At 40.8% G+C, this 20785-nt stretch overlaps 1 protein-coding gene across 1 annotated transcript in view; it reads right to left on the reverse strand.

Moving 5' to 3' along the window:
- The window catches only part of THOC2 (THO complex subunit 2), an 889387-nt gene that overhangs the window by 207717 nt on the left and 660885 nt on the right, over positions 1–20785 (reverse strand). Inside the window, 1 exon segment of the mRNA XM_053699115.1 lies at positions 13499–13601. Coding sequence (XP_053555090.1) covers positions 13499–13601 — 103 coding nt within the window.

The raw sequence follows: 20785 nt of genomic DNA on the forward strand, positions 1-20785 counted from the left end.
GACTAATTTCCAATCCAAAAGATCTTTAAAAACAGAATTTATGCTTACCTGATAAATTACTTTCTCCAACGGTGTGTCCGGTCCACGGCGTCATCCTTACTTGTGGGATATTCTCTTCCCCAACAGGAAATGGCAAAGAGTCCCAGCAAAGCTGGTCACATGATCCCTCCTAGGCTCCGCCCACCCCAGTCATTCGACCGACGGACAGGAGGAAATATATATAGGAGAAATCATATGATACCGTGGTGACTGTAGTTAGAGAAAATAATTCATCAGACCTGATTAAAAAAACCAGGGCGGGCCGTGGACCGGACACACCGTTGGAGAAAGTAATTTATCAGGTAAGCATAAATTCTGTTTTCTCCAACATAGGTGTGTCCAGTCCACGGCGTCATCCTTACTTGTGGGAACCAATACCAAAGCTTTAGGACACGGATGAAGGGAGGGAGCAAATCAGGTCACCTAAACGGAAGGTACCACAGCTTGCAAAACCTTTCTCCCAAAAATAGCCTCCGAAGAAGCAAAAGTATCAAATTTGTAAAATTTGGCAAAAGTGTGCAGTGAAGACCAAGTCGCTGCCTTACATATCTGGTCAACAGAAGCCTCGTTCTTGAAGGCCCATGTGGAAGCCACAGCCCTAGTGGAGTGAGCTGTGATTCTTTCAGGAGGCTGCCGTCCGGCAGTCTCATAAGCCAATCGGATAATGCTTTTAAGCCAAAAGGAAAGAGAGGTAGAAGTCGCTTTTTGACCTCTCCTTTTACCAGAATAAACAACAAACAAGGAAGATGTTTGTCTGAAATCTTTAGTAGCCTCTAAATAGAATTTTAGAGCACGGACTACGTCCAAATTGTGTAACAAACGTTCCTTCTTTGAAACTGGATTCGGACACAAAGAAGGTACAACTATCTCCTGGTTAATATTTTTGTTGGAAACAACTTTCGGAAGAAAACCAGGCTTAGTACGCAAAACCACCTTATCTGCATGGAACACCAGATAGGGCGGAGAACACTGCAGAGCAGATAACTCTGAAACTCTTCTAGCAGAAGAAATTGCAACCAAAAACAAAACTTTCCAAGATAATAACTTAATATCTACGGAATGTAAGGGTTCAAACGGAACCCCTTGAAGAACTGAAAGAACTAGATTTAGACTCCAGGGAGGAGTCAAAGGTCTGTAAACAGGCTTGATTCTAACCAGAGCCTGAACAAATGCTTGAACATCTGGCACAGCTGCCAGCCTTTTGTGAAGTAAAACAGATAAAGCAGAGATCTGTCCCTTCAGAGAACTTGCAGATAATCCTTTCTCCAAACCTTCTTGTAGAAAGGATAGAATCTTAGGAATTTTTATCTTGTTCCATGGGAATCCTTTAGATTCACAGCAACAGATATATTTTTTCCATATTTTATGGTAAATTTTTCTAGTTACAGGCTTTCTAGCCTGAATCAGAGTATCTAATACAGAATCTGAAAACCCACGCTTTGATAAAATCAAGCGTTCAATCTCCAAGCCGTCAGTTGGAGGGAAACCAGATTCGGATGTTCGAATGGACCTTGAACAAGAAGGTCCTGTCTCAAAGGTAGCTTCCATGGTGGAGCCGATGACATATTCACCAGGTCTGCATACCAAGTCCTGCGTGACCACGCAGGAGCTATCAAGATCACCGAAGCCCTCTCCTGATTGATCCTGGCTACCAGCCTGGGAATGAGAGGAAACGGTGGGAATACATAAGCTAGGTTGAAGGTCCAAGGTGCTACTAGTGCATCTACTAGAGTCGCCTTGGGATCCCTGGATCTGGACCCGTAGCAAGGAACCTTGAAGTTATGACGAGACGCCATCAGATCCATGTCTGGAATGCCCCATAATTGAGTTATTTGGGCAAAGATTTCCGGATGGAGTTCCCACTCCCCCGGATGGAATGTCTGACGACTCAGAAAATCCGCTTCCCAATTTTCCACTCCTGGGATGTGGATTGCAGACAAGTGGCAGGAGTGATCCTCCGCCCATTGAATTATTTTGGTCACTTCTTCCATCGCCAGGGAACTCCTTGTTCCCCCCTGATGATTGATATATGCAACAGTCGTCATGTTGTCTGATTGAAACCTTATGAATTTGGCCTTTGCTAGTTGAGGCCAAGCTTTGAGAGCATTGAATATCGCTCTCAGTTCAAGAATGTTTATCGGGAGAAGAGATTCTTCCCGAGACCATAGACCCTGAGCTTTCAGGGGTTCCCAGACCGCACCCCAGCCCACCAGACTGGCGTCGGTCGTGACAATGACCCACTCTGGTCTGCGGAAGCTCATTCCCTGTGACAGATTGTCCAGGGTCAGCCACCAACGGAGTGAATCTCTGGTCTTTTGATCTACTTGAATCGTCGGAGACAAGTCTGTATAATCCCCATTCCACTGTCTGAGCATGCACAGTTGTAATGGTCTTAGATGAATTCGTGCAAAAGGAACTATGTCCATTGCTGCAACCATCAATCCTATTACTTCCATGCACTGCGCTATGGAAGGACGAAGAACAGAATGAAGTACTTGACAAGAGCTTAGAATTTTTGATTTTCTGACCTCTGTCAGAAAAATCCTCATTTCTAAGGAATCTATTATTGCTCCCAAGAAGGGAACTCTTGTTGACGGGGACAGAGAACTTTTTTCTTTGTTCACCTTCCATCCGTGAGATCTGAGAAAGGTTAGGACGATGTCCGTATGAGCCTTTGCTTTTGACAGAGACGACGCTTGAATCAGGATGTCGTCCAAGTAAGGTACTACTGCAATGCCCCTTGGTCTTAGAACCGCTAGAAGGGACCCTAGTACCTTTGTGAAAATCCTTGGAGCAGTGGCTAATCCGAATGGAAGTGCCACAAACTGGTAATGCTTGTCCAGAAAAGCGAACCTTAGGAACTGATGATGTTCCTTGTGGATAGGAATATGTAGGTACGCATCCTTTAAATCCACGGTAGTCATAAATTGATTTTCCTGGATAGTAGGTAGGATCGTTCGAATAGTTTCCATTTTGAACGATGGAACCTTGAGAAATTTGTTTAGGATCTTGAGATCCAAAATTGGTCTGAATGTTCCCTCTTTTTTGGGAACTATGAACAGGTTGGAATAAAAACCCATCCCTTGTTCTCTTATTGGAACTGGATGAATCACTCCCATCTTTAACAGGTCTTCTACACAATGTAAGAATGCCTGTCTTTTTATTTGGTTTGAAGATAATTGAGACCTGTGGAACCTTCCCCTTGGGGGTAGTTCCTTGAATTCCAGGAGATAACCTTGAGAAACTATTTCTAGCGCCCAAGGATCCTGAACATCTCTTGCCCAAGCCTGAGCAAAGAGAGAAAGTCTGCCCCCCACCAGATCCGGTCCCGGATCGGGGGCCATCCCTTCATGCTGTTTTGGTAGCAGTGGTAGGCTTCTTGGCCTGCTTACCCTTGTTCCAGCCTTGCATTGGTCTCCAGGCTGGTTTGGGTTGTGAAGAATTACTCTCTTGCTTAGAGGATGTAGAATTAGAGGCTGGTCCGTTTCTGCGAAAGGGACGAAAATTAGGCTTATTTTTAGCCTTAAAAGACCTATCCTGTGGGAGGGCGTGGCCCTTTCCCCCAGTGATGTCTGAAATAATCTCTTTCAAATCAGGTCCAAATAATGTTTTACCCTTGAAAGGGATGTTAAGCAATTTTGTCTTGGAAGACACATCCGCTGACCAAGACTTTAGCCAAAGCGCTCTGCGCGCCACGATAGCAAACCCTGAATTTTTCGCCGCTAATCTAACTAATTGCAAAGCGGCATCTAAAATAAAAGAGTTAGCCAATTTAAGTGCTTGAACTCTGTCCATAACCTCCTCATACGAAGATTCTTTATTGAGCGACTTTTCTAGTTCCTCGAACCAGAAACACGCTGCCGTAGTAACAGGAACAATGCATGAAATTGGTTGTAGAAGGTAACCTTGCTGAACAAAAATCTTTTTAAGCAAACCCTCTAATTTTTTATCCATAGGATCTTTGAAAGCACAACTATCTTCGATAGGAATAGTAGTGCGTTTGTTTAGAGTAGAAACCGCCCCCTCGACCTTGGGGACTGTCTGCCATAAGTCCTTTCTGGGGTCGACTATAGGAAATAATTTCTTAAATATAGGGGGGGGGGGACAAAAGGTATGCCGGGCCTTTCCCACTCTTTATTTACTATGTCCACCACCCGCTTGGGTATAGGAAAAGCGTCGGGGGGCACCGGAACCTCTAGGAACTTACATAATTTCTCTGGAATGACCAAATTGTCACAATCATCCAGAGTAGATAATACCTCCTTAAGCAGTGCGCGGAGATGTTCTAATTTAAATTTAAATGTCACAACATCAGGTTCAGCTTGTTGAGAAATTTTTCCTGAATCTGAAATTTCTCCCTCAGACAAAACCTCCCTCATGGCCCCTTCAGATTGGTGTGAGGGTATGTCAGAACAGTTATCATCAGCGTCCTCTTGCTCTTCAGTGTTTAAAACAGAGCAATCGCGCTTTCTCTGATAAGTAGGCATTTTGGATAAAATGTTTGCTATAGAGTTATCCATTACAGCCGTTAATTGTTGCATGGTAATAAGAATTGGCGCACTAGATGTACTAGGGGCCTCTTGTGTGGGCAAAACTGGTGTAGACACAGAAGGGGATGATGTAGTATCATGTTTACTCCCCTCATTTGAGGAATCATCTTGGGCAATATCATTATCTGTGGCATTGCTGTCCCTACTTTGTTTGGACACTATGGCACAATTATCACATAAATTTAAATGGGGAGACACCTTGGCTTTCATACATATAGAACATAGCTTATCTGATGGTACAGACATGTTAAACAGGCTTAAACTTGTCAACAAAGCACAAAAAACGTTTTAAAATAAAACCGTTACTGTCACTTTAAATTTCAAACTGAAAACACTTTATTACTGAATATGTGAAAAAGTATGAAGGAATTGTTCAAAATTCACCAAAATTTCACCACAGTGTCTTAAAGCATTAAAAGTATTGCACACCAAATTTCAGAGCTTTAACCCTTAAATTAACGGAACCGGAGCCGTTTTTACATTTAACCCCTATACAGTCCCAGCTATATGCTTTGCTGAGACCCAACCAAGCCCAGAGGGGAATACGATACCAAATGATGCCTTCTATAAGCTTTTTCAGTGATTCTTAGCTCCTCACACATGCATCTGCATGCCTTGCTCTCCAAAAACAACTGCGCATTAGTGGCGCGAAAATAAGGCTCTGTCTATAACTAGAAAAGGCCCCCATCTGAAAAAGGTGTCCAACACAGTGCCTGCCGTTTTTCTAAACAATCCCCAAGATTATAATAACCATTAATAGTTAGAATCTGCAAAATATGCCTAGCAAAGCAATCGTTTTAGCCCAGAAAAATGTCTACCAGTTTTTTAAGCCCTTATGAAGCCCTTTATTCTTTTATTTAACTAAGAAAATGGCTTACCGGTCCCCATAAGGGGAAATGACAGCCTTCCAGCATTACATAGTCTTGTTAGAAATATGGCCAGTCATACCTTAAGCAGAAAAGTCTGCCAACTGTTTCCCCCAACTGAAGTTACTTCATCTCAACAGTCCTGTGTGGAAACAGCAATCGATTTTAGTAACTTCTGCTAAAATCATCTTCCTCTTACAAACAGAAATCTTCATCTTTTTTCTGTTTCAGAGTAAATAGTACATACCAGCACTATTTTAAAATAACAAACACTTGATTGAAGAATAAAAACTACATTTAAACACCAAAAAACTCTTAACCATCTCCGTGGAGATGTTGCCTGTGCAACGGCAAAGAGAATGACTGGGGTGGGCGGAGCCTAGGAGGGATCATGTGACCAGCTTTGCTGGGACTCTTTGCCATTTCCTGTTGGGGAAGAGAATATCCCACAAGTAAGGATGACGCCGTGGACCGGACACACCTATGTTGGAGAAAGTAGTACTGTTTTCTAAACAGATAGTACGTTCGGCCAAAGTAGAAATGGCAACATATTGCTTAGGAGCAGACTCCCAAAGCTCAGTGTTAAAAACATAATTTATGCTTACCTGATAAATTTATTTCTCTTGTGATGTATCGAGTCCACAGATTCATCCTTACTTGTGGGATATTCTCCTTCCCTACAGGAAGTGGCAGAGAGAGCACCCACAGCAGAGCTGTCTATATAGCTCCCCCCTTAGCTCCACCCCCCAGTCATTCGAATGAAGGCTAGGGAAAAAAAGGAGAAACCATAGGGTGCAGTGGTGACTGAAAGTTTAAAAATAAAAATATATATGCCTGTCTTAAATAAACAGGGCGGGCCGTGGACTCGATACATCACAAGAGAAATAAATGTATCAGGTAAGCATAAATTATGTTTTCTCTTGTAAGATGTATCGAGTCCACGGATTCATCCTTACTTGTGGGATACCAATACCAAAACTTTAGGACACGGATGAAGGGACGGACAAGACAGGGACCTTAAACGGAAGGCACCACTGCTTTTAGAACCTTTCTCCCAAAAATAGCCTCCGAAGAAGCAAAAGTATCAAATTTGGAAAATTTGGAAAAAGTATGAAGCGAAGACCAAGTCGCCGCCTTACAAATCTGTTCAACAGAAGTCTCATTTTTAAAAGCCCATGTGGAAGCCACAGCTCTAGTAGAATGAGCAGTAATTCTTTCAGGAGGCTGCTGTCCAGCAGTCTCATAGGCCAAACGGATGATGCTTTTCAGCCAAAAGGAAAGAGAGGTAGCCGTAGCCTTTTGGCCTCTCCGCTTACCAGAATAAACAACAAACAATGAAGATGTTTGATGGAAATCTTTGGTTGCTTGTAAGTAGAACTTTAAAGCACGAACCACATCAAGATTGCGCAACAGACGTTCCTTCTTTGATGAAGGATTAGGACACAGAGAAGGAACAACAATCTCTTGATTGATATTCTTATTAGAAACAACCTTAGGAAGAAAACCAGGTTTGGTACGGAAAACCACCTTATCTGCATGGAAAATAAGATAAGGGGAATCACACTGTAAAGCAGATAGCTCAGAAACTCTTCGAGCCGAAGAGATAGCAACTAAGAACAAAACTTTCCAAGATAGAAGCTTAATATCTATGGAATGCATAGGTTCAAACGGAACCCCTTGAAGAACTCTAAGGACTAAGTTTAGGCTCCAAGGCGGAGCAAAAGGCTTAATTCTGACCAAAGCCTGACTAAAAGTTTGAACGTCTGGGACATCTGCCAGACGTTTGTGTAGTATAATAGACAAAGCAGATATTTGTCCTTTTAGAGAACTAGCTGATAATCCCTTCTCCAAACCTTCTTAGAGAAAAGACAATATTCTAGGAATCCTAATCTTACTCCACGAGTAACCTTTGGATTCACACCAATAAAGATATTTGCGCCAAATCTTATGATAGATCTTCCTAGTGACAGGTTTTCTAGCCTGAATCAGGGTATCAATGACCGACTCAAAGAACCCACGCTTTGATAGAATTAGGCGTTCAATCTCCACACAGTCAGACGCAGAGAAACTAAATTTGGATGCGAGAACGGACCTTGGATTAGAAGGTCCTGCCTCATTGGAAGGGTCCACGGTGGAACCGAGGACATACCCACTAGGTCTGCATACCAAGTCCTGTGTGGCCACGCAGATGCTATCAGAAACACCAAAGCTCTCTCCTGCTTGATTCTGGCAACCAGACGTGGGAGGAGAGAAAGCGGTGGAAATACGTAGGCCGATTGAAGGACCAAGGTACGGCTAGAGCATCTATCAATACCACCTTGGGATCCTGGGACCTGGACCCGTAACGAGGAAGTTTGGCATTCTGATGCGACGCCATCAGACCCAATTCTGGTGTGCCCCATAGCTGAATAAGCTGAGCAAATACCTCCGGATGGAGTTCCCACTCCCCCGGATGAAAAGTCTGACGACTTCGAAAATCCGCCTCCCAGTTCTCTACTCCTGGAATGTGGATTGCTGAGAGATGGCAAGAGTGATCCTCTGCCCATGGGATTATTTTGGTTACCTCCATCATCGCTAGAGAACTCCTTGTTCCTCCTTGATGATTGATATAAGCTACAGTCATGATGTTGTCCGACTGAAACCTGATGAATTTGGCTGCAGCAAGCTGAGGCCACGCCTGAAGCGCCTTGAATATCGCTCTCAGTTCTAGGATGTTTATCGGAAGAAGAGATTCCTCCCAAGACCATAAGCCCTGTGCTTTCAGGGAGTTCCAGACAGCACCCCAGCCTAGCAGGCTGGCATCTGTCGTTACAATGAGCCACTCAGGCCTGTGGAAGTACATTACCTGAGACAGGTGGTCCTGAGACAACCACCAGAGAAGAAAATATTTTCATTTCTACCGAATCTATCAGAGTCCCTAGCAAGGAAACTCTTGTAAGAGGGAAGAGAGAACTCTTTTTTATGTTCACCTTCCACCCGTGAGATCTAAGAAAAGCCAACACAATATCCGTGTGAGACTTGGCTAGCTGAAAAGTCGACGCCTGGATTAAGATGTTGTCTAGATAAGGCGCCACTGCTATGCCCCGAGGTCGTAGAACCGCCAGAAGGGACCCTAGCACCTTTGTGAAAATTCTTGGAGCCGTGGCTAACCCGAAGGTAAGAGCCACAAACTGGTAATGCCTGTCTAGAAAGGCAAATCTGAGAAATTGATAATGATTTCTGTGAATAGGGATGTGTAGATACGCATCCTTTAAGTCCACGTTAGCCATATATTGACCTTCCTGGATCAGAGGCAGAATAGTCCGAATGGTTTCCATCTTGAATGATGGAACTTTGAGGAACTTGTTTAGAATTTTGAGATCCAAGATTGGTCTGAAAGTTCCCTCTTTTTTGGGAACCACAAACAGGTTTGAGTAGAACCCTAGCCCCTGTCCTCTTTTGGGACTGGTCGGGTCACCCCCATGGTAAGAAGATCTTCTACACAGCGTAAGAACGCCTCTCTCTTTGTATGGTTTACAGAAAATTGAGAAATATGAAATCTCCCCCTTGGAAGGGAGTCTTTGAATTCCAGAAGATATCCCTGGGACACCATTTCTAAAGCCCAGGGATCGTGAACATCTCTTGCCCAAGCCGGAGCGAAGAGAGAGAGTCTGCCCCCTACTAGATCCGGTCCCGGATCAGGGGCTACCCCTTCATGCTGTCTTAGAGACAGCTGCAGGCTTTTTGGCCTGTTTACCCTTGTTCCAAGCCTGGTTAGGTCTCCAGACTGACTTGGATTGGGCAAAATTCCCCTCTTGCTTTGTAGCAGAGGAAGCTGAAACTGAACCACTCTAAGTTCCGAAAGGAACGAAAATTATTTTGTTTGATCTTCATCTTATTTGATCTATCCTGAGGAAGGGCATGACCTTTCCCTCCAGTGATGTCTGAAATAATCTCTTTCAGTTCAGGCCTGAATAGGGTCTTTCCTTTGAAAGGTATGTTCAAAAGTTTAGATTTAGATGACACATAAGCAGACCAGGACTTAAGCCATAACGCCCTGCGTGCTAAAATGGCAAAACCTGAATTCTTTGCCGCTAATTTAGCCAGTTGAAAAGCGGCATCTGTAATAAAAGAATTAGCCATCTTAAGGGCCTTGATTCTGTCCATAATCTCCTCTAATGGAGTCTCCATCTGAAGAGCCTCTTCTAGAGCCTCAAACCAGAAAGCAGCTGCAGTAGTTACAGGAACAATGCACGCAATAGGTTGGAGAGAAAAACCCTGATGAACAAAAATTTTCTTCAGGAGACCCTCTAATTTTTTATCCATAGGATCTTTGAAAGCACAACTGTCTTTGATAGGTATAGTTGTACGCTTAGACAGAGTAGAAATAGCTCCCTCCACCTTAGGAACTGTCTGCCACGAGTCCCGCATGGTGTCAGATATGGGAAACATTTTCTTAAAAACAGGAGGGGGAGAGAACGGAATACCTGGTCTATCCCACTCCTTAGTAATAATATTCACAATCCTTTTAGGGACTGGAAAAACATCAGTGTAAACAGGAACCTCTAAGTATTTATCCATTTTACACAATTTCTCTGGAACCACTATAGGGTCACAATCATCTAGAATAGCTAATACCGCCCTGATCAATAAGCGGAGGTGTTCAAGCTTAAATTTAAAGGCCGTCATATCAGAATCTGTCTGAGGAAGAGTCTTTCCTGAATCAGAAATTTCTCCCTCAGATAACAAATCCCTCACCCCTACTTCAGAGCATTGTGAAGGCATATCAGATACGGCTACTAAAGCGTCAGACGGCTCAGCATTTTTTCTAAACCCAGAGCTGTCCCGCTTTCCTTGTAAACCAGGCAGTTTAGATAAAACCTCTGTGAGGGTTGTATTCATAACTGTGGCCATGTCTTGTAAAGTAAAAGAATTTGACGCACTAGAGGTACTTGGCGTCACTTGTGCGGGCGTTACTGGTTGTGACACTTGGGGAGAGCTAGAAGGTGAACCCTCATTTACTTCTGACTGAGAATCATCTATTGCTCTATTTTTAAGTGCTAATATATGTTCTTTATAGTTTAGTCACCACATAGCTCTTTGCCCTTCCTAGCAGTTAAGCAGGTAGAGAGAATGACTAGGGGGTGGAGCTATATAGACAGCTCTGCTGTGGGTGCTCTCTCTGCCACTTCCTGTAGGGAAGGAGAATATCCCACAAGTAAGGATGAATCCGTGGACTCGATACATCTTACAAGAGAAAACTGAAATAAGATATATCATCTTAAACTTTGCAGAAGAATTAAATGAACTACAAGGTTCACACCATTATTTAGAAATAATCCCAGACACAGCACGAGGAACTGGGAAAATCTTCAATAAAATATTTTGCAGGTTTATAATAAGAGTCTAAACGACTAGTATACCCCTCTTCAGAAACAGGAGCTTCCTTAATTTCTTAAGAAAGCAAAACCTCCATACATAAAAGGTAGAATGTGATAAATCTTAAATAAAAAGGAGGGAGAAAGAAGCAGGCTCAGGACCAGAAGCAGTCCCGTGATCATTAGGAAAAAAACTTACCCTCAGAAGCATCATTAGCCTCATAAGGTACAGGTATATTACAACTAGCAGAAGGCCTATCATGTACTGACCTTTTATGCTTACTGTTAGACTTTATACATTCCTTTATGCCAGGAGTAATGTGAGTTGAGCGTTCCTGTAAAGAACTAACAGGATGAGCAATACCACATTTGGAAGCAAGTGCAGCATTGTATTGGTCTGAAAGCATTACATCAAGAAAAGGTATCACAAATATGGAGGGCATACCTCAGCCTGTTCGCAATAAACCCACTTAAAAGGACAGGGTACACCAATTTTCATATAACTGCATGTAATAGACACTACTATAAAGAAGAATATGCACATATACCGATCTAAAAATCGAGAATAATACCTTTTAAAAACTTACTTAGAAGCTGGCAGTTTAGCACTGTTGATGAGGGTAGGCTGGGGGGGCACCCAGTGGAAGATGCTGGGAAAACAAGAAAAGCAGACACCCCCCCACCCCCATTCCCTGCATATGAAAAGACCGAAACAGGATCCAGCAGGATTCTGTAAATGAACGTATCTGACACTGTGGGGTTTGGTAAGAAGTCTGAAAATCAGTACAATGTTATTGAAAAAAAGCATCACTATACATAGTTACAAAAACACTCATAGATGGACTATATAAATGGATCATCTATAAAACATTTATGCAAAGAAAAATCTAGTGTACAATGTCCCTTTAACACTGGTAAGAAGGTCTTCAGACACTTCCAATGTAGGATTAGAGTCAGAAGATTCCACAGTGAACTGAAATAAAATCACAGTAATACTATCCCCTAAACAAATGAGAGAGCTCTTAGGGAACGAAAATACATTACATACTTCTGGGACAATTGCTGAAAGTGCACCAAACAAATGCTTATAAAAGACTGAAAGAAGTGCCAAAATGATCACATACGTGCGAGTGCACCCATGCGCACACACTCAAGCAGCTAAAAAAATAAGTTAAAGGACCAGTAAACACAGAAGATTTGCATAATCAACAAATGCACAATAAAAAGACAATGCAATAGCACTTAGTCTTAACATCAAATGAGTAGTAGATTTTTTTTCCTAAGAATTTTAAAATTTATGTCTATTTCCGCTCCCCCTATATCATGTCACAGCCATCAGCCAATCACAAATGCAAACACGTACCAAATAACAACCATCAGCCAATCACAAATGCATATACGTTTATTCTGTGAATTCTTGCACATGCTTAGTAGGAGCTGGTGACTCAAAAAGTTTAAATATAAAAAGACTGTGCACATCTTGTTAATGGAAGAAAATTAGAAAGTTGTTTAAAATTGCATGCTCTATCTGAATAATTAAAGTTTAATTTTGACTTGAGTGTCCCTTTAATTTGCATTGTAAAGAGGACAAAAATAAAAAATAAAACTATGTTCCCATTAAAGAGCTCCTTATATAGGGGGGAAATAAATATCTGACCTGACCCAAGCCTATGCATATATACTTGCCACATGCTGGTTTACAGAGTGTTAAAATAATAAAAACAAACTATTACTTGCCCATAAAACTCCCCACTATGCACATTAGTAGTAAAACAGCCCTGTACCAAAAACATATCAGTAGAGGACATAATATAGGAGTAATCTTTAGACACAACAGGATGCGGCAAAAGACACGTCCCTGCAATATCCATGGGAGGATAGTGACTTAAAACTCTCATGGAAAAAGAAGAAAAAAAAAAGACACTCTGAACTCCTTAAATTTTCTGCTGACAAGCACTATAAGGGGAAAGGGGCTTCAACTCAGTCTGAGAAACCATCTCAAACAAGCAATTATCAGCACATCATTTTCCAGTGGAGTCAGAGGATAAAAGGATAAGACTAACTACCATAGAGGTGGGAGGCGTTATATAGAGCTCTTGGGGTTTGAGAATCTTTGTCTCCTCCTAGTGGCAGGGAGAGTAATGGATCGTGGACTCTTACCACCTTTATAAAAGAAAACAGTTTCATTATAATGTTTGCCAACTGAGAACTATGGTTACTAAATCCTCTCTATGGAGACATAGCATTAGAAATGGAAAGGTGGGCCAGACTAAAATGTTCTCCAGTAAAGCTAAAGGCTAATAATTAAATACTATAATTAGATAGAATATCTATTCTTGAAAATAGTTTAGGAGAACAAAGTGTTATCTTCCTGGTGGGTTTCTCCTGCACTGCAATGGGGAAAGGAGAAAGTTTTCATCCTCATCACTGGATGAGGTTGGAAATCCTTGCAATGTCACAACATGTTGCCTAATGATGTCACAGGAAACAAGTAAGTACCTACTGAAAAAAGAATTTCCTTGTGAGTCAGTGGCTTGAGGAAAGGAATTTAAAAGCCCATATCCCAGGTCCCAGTCCAAAGACTATTTTTTCCTAAAACTCAGGAAATAAAACCAGAAGTGCACATGAGAAGAAAAAAAAAATATTACGAGACCTGCAAATTGGGGGTTTAAGCTACTGTACTCACCTGCTAGAAGCGCTGTTTCCATTACTTGCGGTCACCTTTGGTGTTGTGCTAGCAGCTTTGTTCACAACTTTTACTGCAGCTTGAGATTTCTCCTTTAGTTTTTCTGACAATGAAAAATAAATTATTTACCAAAGATTATAACAACACCACCACTAACAGAGTCCCAATAGATACATTCTTTATTGCGTGCAATCTGATTATCTTTATGACACCAAATGATGTAGCAGCATGCAGGGTCTGAGTGTGATATGCAGGGTACTCTGTGTCTCAGTTAAAGGTTTATTTTTCATCTTATACACAAATATATTTATCTTTTTTACAATACTCAGAAAACATAATTTATGTAAGAACTTACCTGATAAATTCATTTCTTTCATATTAGCAAGAGTCCATGAGCTAGTGACGTATGGGATATACATTCCTACCAGGAGGGGCAAAGTTTCCCAAACCTTAAAATGCCTATAAATACACCCCTCACCACACCCACAATTCAGTTTAACGAATAGCCAAGAAGTGGGGTGATAAGAAAAAAGTGCGAAAGCATATAAAATAAGGAATTGGAATAATTGTGCTTTATACAAAATCATAACCACCACAAAAAAAGGGCGGGCCTCATGGACTCTTGCTAATATGAAAGAAATGAATTTATCAGGTAAGTTCTTACATAAATTATGTTTTCTTTCATGTAATTAGCAAGAGTCCATGAGCTAGTGACGTATGGGATAATGACTACCCAAGAAGTGGATCTTTCCACACAAGAGTCACTAGAGAGGGAGGGATAAAATAAAGACAGCCAATTCCTGCTGAAAATAATCCACACCCAAAATAAAGTTTAATGAAAAACATAAGCAGAAGATTCAAACTGAAACCGCTGCCTGAAGTACTTTTCTACCAAAAACTGCTTCAGAAGAAGAAAATACATCAAAATGGTAGAATTTAGTAAAAGTATGCAAAGAGGACCAAGTCGCTGCTTTGCAGATCTGGTCAACCGACGCTTCATTCCTAAACGCCCAGGAAGTAGAAACTGACCTAGTAGAATGAGCTGTAATTCTCTGAGGCGGAGTTTTACCCGACTCAACATAGGCAAGATGAATTAAAGATTTCAACCAAGATGCCAAAGAAATGGCAGAAGCTTTCTGGCCTTTTCTAGAACCGGAAAAAATAACAAATAGACTAGAAGTCTTACGAAAAGATTTCGTAGCTTCAACATAATATTTCAAAGCTCTAACAACATCCAAAGAATGCAACGATTTCTCCTTAGAATTCTTAGGATTAGGACATAATGAAGGAACCACAATTTCTCTACTAATGTTGTTGGAATTCACAACTTTAGGTAAAAATTCAAAAGAAGTTCGCAACACCGCCTTATCCTGATGAAAAATCAGAAAAGGAGACTCACAAGAAAGAGCAGATAATTCAGAAACTCTTCTGGCAGAAGAGATGGCCAAAAGGAACAAAAAACTTTCCAAGAAAGTAATTTAATATCCAATGAATGCATAGGTTCAAATGGAGGAGCTTGAAGAGCCCCCAGAACCAAATTCAAACTCCAAGGAGGAGAAATTGACTTAATGACAGGCTTTATACGAACCAAAGCTTGTACAAAACAATGAATATCAGGAAGAATAGCAATCTTTCTGTGAAAAAGAACAGAAAGAGCAGAGATTTGACCTTTCAAGGAACTTGCGGACAAACCCTTATCTAAACCATCCTGAAGAATACTGTAATATTCTCGGTATTCTAAAAGAATGCCAAGAAAAATGATGAGAAAGACACCAAGAAATATAAGTCTTCCAGACTCTATAATATATCTCTCTGGATACAGATGTACAAGCCTGTAACATAGTATTAATCACAGAGTCAGAGAAACCTCTTTGACCAAGAATCAAGCGTTCAATCGCCATACCTTTAAATTTAAGGATTTCAGATCCTGATGGAAAAAAAGGACCTTGAGACAAAAGGTCTGGTCTTAACGGAAGAGTCCACGGTTGGCAAGAGGCCATCCGGACAAGATCCGCATACCAAAACCTGTAAGGCCATGCCGGAGCTACCAGCAGAACAAACGAGCATTCCTTCAGAATCTTGGAGGTTACTCTTGGAAGAAGAACTAGAGGCAGAAAGATATAGGGAGGATGATACTTCCAAGGAAGTGATAATGCATCCACTGCCTCCGCCTGAGGATCCCGGGATCTGGACAGATACCTGGGAAGTTTCTTGTTTAGATGAGAAGCCATCAGATCTATTTCTGGAAGTTCCTACATTTGAACAATCTGAAGAAATACCTCTGGGTGAAGAGACCATTCGCCCGGATGCAACGTTTGACGACTGAGATAATCCGCTTTCCAATTGTCCATACCTGGGATATGAACCGCAGAGATTAGACAGGAGCTGGATTCCGCCCAAACCAAAATTCGAGATACTTCTTTCATAGCCAGAGGACTGTGAGTCCCTCCTTGATGATTGATGTATGCCACAGTTGTGACATTGTCTGTCTGAAAACAAATGAACAACTCTCTCTTCAGAAGAGGCCAAGACTGAAGAGCTCTGAAAATTGCACGGAGTTCCAAAATATTGATCGGTAATCTCACCTCCTGAGATTCCCAAACCCCTTGTGCCGTCAGATACCCCCACACAGCTCCCCAACCTGTAAGACTTGCATCTGTTGAGATTATAGTCCAGGTCGGAAGAACAAAGAAGCCCCCTGAACTAAACGATGGTGATCTGTCCACCATGTCAGAGAGTGTTGTAAAATCGGTTTAAAGATATTAATTGAGATATCTTTGAGTAATCCCTGCACCATTGGTTCAGCATACAGAGCTGAAGAGGTCGCATGTGAAAACGAGCAAAGGAGATCGCATCTGATGCGGCAGTCCTAAGACCCAACATTTCCATGCATAAGGCTACCAAAGGGAATGATTGTGACTGAAGGTTTTGACAAGCTGATATCAATGTTAAACTTCTCTTGTCTGACAAGGACAGAGTCATAGACACTGAATTTATCTAGAAACCTAAAAAGGTTACCCTTGTCTGAGGAATCAATGAACTGATTGGTAAATTGATCCTCCAACCATGAACTTGAAGAAACAACACAAGTCGATTCGTATGAGATTCTTCGAAAATGAGAAGACTGAGCAAATACCAAGATATCGTCCAAATAAGGAAATACCAAAACCCTATTCTCTGATTACAGAAAGAAGGGCACCGAGAACCTTTGAAAAAAATTCTTGGAACTGAGGCTAAGTCAAACGGTAGAGCCACAAAACTGGTAATGCTTGTCTAAAAAGAGAATCTCAGACACTAAAAGTGATCTGGATGAATCGGAATATGCAGATACACATCCTGTAAATCTATTGTAGACATATAATGCCCTTGCTAAACAAAAGGCAGGATAGTCCTACAGTAACCATCTTGAATGTTGGTATCCTAACATAATGATTCAATAATGATAGATCCGGAACTGGTCTGAAGGAATTGACCTTCTTTGGTACAATGAAGAGATAAAATAAGACCCCAGCCCCTGTTCCAGAACTGGAACTGGCATAAATACTCCAGCCAACTCTAGATCTGAAACACATTTCAGAAATGCTGAGCCTTTGCTGTGTTAACTGGGACACGGGAAAGAAAAGAATCTCTTAGCAGGAGGCCTTAACTTGAAGCCAATTCTGTACCTTTCTGAAACAATGTTTCTGAAACCAGAGATTAAGAACGGAATTGATCCAAATTTCTTTGAAGAAAACGTAATCTGCCCCATACCAGCTGAGCTGGAATAAGGGCCGCACCTTCATAGGTACTTAGGAGCTGGCTATAGGTTTCTATAAGGCTTGGATATATTCCAAACTGGAAATAGTTTCCAAACTGATACCGCTCCTGAGGATGAAGGATCAGGCTTTTGTTCCTTGTGAGGAAAGGAACGAAAATGATTATTTACCCTGGAAAGAAAGGGAAAGCAAAGTTGACTTAGAAGACATGTCAACATTCCAAGTTTAATCCATAAAGCTATTCTAGCTAAAATAGCTAGAGACATATACCTGACATCAACTCTAATGATATCAAAAGATGGTATCACCAATAAAATTATTAGCATGTTATAGAATAAAAATAATGCTATAAAATTATGATCTGTTACTTGTTGCGCTAAAGCTTCTAACCAAAAAGTTGAAGCTGCAGCAACATCCGCTAAAAATATAGTAGGTCTAAGAAAATTACCTGAACATAAGTAAGCTTTTCTTAGAAAGGAATCAATTTTCCTATCTAAAGGATCCTTAAATGAAGTACTATCTGCCGTAGGAATAGTAGTACATTAGCAGGAGTAGAGACAGCCCCATAACCTTAGGGATTTTTGTCCCAAAAAACTCTAATCTGTCAGATGGCACAGGATATAATTTGCTTAAACGTCTAGAAGGAGTAAATAAATTACCCAAATTATTCCATTCCCTGGAAATTACTTCAGAAATAGCATCAGGGAGATAAAACACTTCTGGAATAACTACAGGAGATTTAAAAACCTTATTTAAACGTTTACATTTAGTATCAAGAGGACCAGAATCCTCTATTTCTAATGCAAATAACACTTCTTTAAGTAAAGAACGAATAAATTCCATCTTGAACAAATACAAAGATTTATCAGCATCAACCTCTGAGACAGAAACCTCAGAACCAGAAGAACCATTATCAGTATCAGAATGATGATGTTCATTTAAAAATTCATCTGAAAAAAAGAGAAGTTTTAAAAGACTTTTATGTATACTAGAAGGAAAAATAACAGACATAGCCTTCTTAATGGATTTAAAAAATAAAATCTCTTATGTTATCAGGAACACTCTGAAAATTAGATGTTGACGGAACAGCAACAGGTAATGTAACAGTACTAAAGGAAATTTTATCTGCATTAATAAGTTTGACATGACATGCAATACAAATAACAGCTGGAGAAACAGATACCAAAAGTTTATAGCAGATACACTTAGCTTGGTAGCTCCAGCATTGTGCAGTGATTTTCCTGAAGTATCTTCTGACTCAGTTGCAACGTGGAACATCTTGCAATATGTAAAAGAAAAAAACAACATATAAAGCAAAATTGATCAAATTCCTTAAATGACAGTTTCAGGAATGGGAAAAATGCCAAAGAACAAGCTTCTAGCAACCAGAAGCAATAAAAAATGAGACTTAAATAATGTGGAGACAAAAGTGACGCCCATATTTTTTCGCGCCAAATAAGACGCCCACATTATTTGGCGCCTAAATGCTTTTTGGCGCCAAAAATGACGCCACATCCGGAACGCCGACATTTTTGGCGCAAAATAACGTCAAAGAATGACGCAACTTCCGGCGACACGTATGACGCCGGAAACGGAAATAGAATTTTTGCGCCAAAAAAGTCCGCGCCAAGAATGACGCAATAAAATGAAGCATTTTCAGCCCCCGCGAGCCTAACAGCCCACAGGGAAAAAGTCAAATTTTAAGGTAAAAAATGTTAAATTAAAATGCATTATCCCAAATATGAAACTGACTGTCTGAAAAATAAGGAAAGTTGAACATTCTGAGTCAAGGCAAATAAATGTTTGAATACATATATTTAGAACTTTATAAACAAAGTGCCCAACCATAGCTAGGAGTGTCACAGAAAATAAGACTTACTTACCCCAGGACACTCATCTACATATAGCAGATAGCCAAACCAGTACTGAAACGAGAATCAGCAGAGGTAATGGTATATATAAGAGTATATCGTCGATCTGAAAAGGGAGGTAAGAGATGAATCTCTACGACCGATAACAGAGAACCTATGAAATAGACCCCGTAGAAGGAGATCACTGCATTCAAATAGGCAATACTCTCTTCACATCCCTCTGACATTCACTGCACGCTGAGAGGAAAACCGGGCTCCAACTTGCTGCGGAGCGCATATCAACGTAGAATCTAGCACAAACTTACTTCACCACCTCCATCGGAGGCAAAGTTTGTAAAACTGAATTGTGGGTGTGGTGAGGGGTGTATTTATAGGCATTTTAAGGTTTGGGAAACTTTGCCCCTCCTGGTAGGAATGTATATCCCATACGTCACTAGCTCATGGACTCTTGCTAATTACATGAAAGAAATATGCTTCATTAGCTAGTAAGGCTTTGTACTATTTTGCAAAATAGATTATATTTTTCCCATAGTATAATTAAAGGAACATTATAGTGCTATAACATACTCTAAGGCATTAAAAAGTGAGTAAAGGGATACTACACCCAATTTATTTTCTTTTATGTTTCAGATAGAGCATGCAATTTAAAGCATCTTTCTATTTTACTTTATTATTATTGTTCTTCATTATCTTGGTATCCTTATTTGAAAAGCAGGAATGAAAGCTTAGGATCCAGCACATTTTAGGTTCTGCGCCTGGGTACCGCTTGCTGATTGGTGGCTAAATGGGCACCAATTAGCAATCGCTATCCAGGGTCTGAACCAAAAATGGGCAGGCTCCTAAGCTTTCATTCTTGCTTTTTCAAATAAAGATACCAAGAGAATGAAGATCAATTGCTAATAGGAGTATAATAGAAAGATGCTTTAAATTGCATGCTCTATCTGAATCATAAAAGAAAAGAATTGGGTTTAGTATCCCTTTAAACACAGTTAAAACATCGCTCAAAAGCCACAGAGAACTTATCTCCTTGAGCACAGCTGTTGAGCCAATCAGTAGCAAGGGTTATACACTCAGACTTGCAGGGTCAGAAGTGGGAAAATCACATGCTCTAATGAATCAGAGCACGTATTTTTTGCACTACATTGTGCCTTTAGCTGTAACTTTTAACAAGAGTATGTGTTTGTTTTTAAATAAAGGCTCAAAAGGACTCTAATTCAAACATTACCTGCTCTCATTTGTTACTGCTTCTAGAAACTAAGTAATTCACTACCAAAAAAAGAGTTTAACCAGATAAGTAAAATTCCCACAAGCGTTACAGCTCCAAAGCAATACACAGCCAGTGGCTGGAAGGTCATGTGACTGCAACTCCTGCCTGACTGGCTGGTTGTGTCCTTGTTTGGGAGCTGCAATACTTGCAGCTACTGAGTGAGACCTTATCTTTGCACAGGGTAAACACTAGGTAAGCTTGAGTCACTAATGTCACTAACAAATTACAGCATGTCATTTTTGCATTATAATATATATCCCTTTAATGTCAGTCTCAAAATGCATTGCATATTACCTTGCATTAATGTTATTAGTGACAGAAAGCAAGGGCTACTTTGACGGCTTTGTGCATATACAGTATATATGCAGGTTGGCAGTTGTGCAAATAAACAACT

Source organism: Bombina bombina, chromosome 1 (assembly GCF_027579735.1).
Source record: "Bombina bombina isolate aBomBom1 chromosome 1, aBomBom1.pri, whole genome shotgun sequence".
Classification (NCBI taxonomy): Eukaryota; Metazoa; Chordata; class Amphibia; order Anura; family Bombinatoridae; genus Bombina; species Bombina bombina.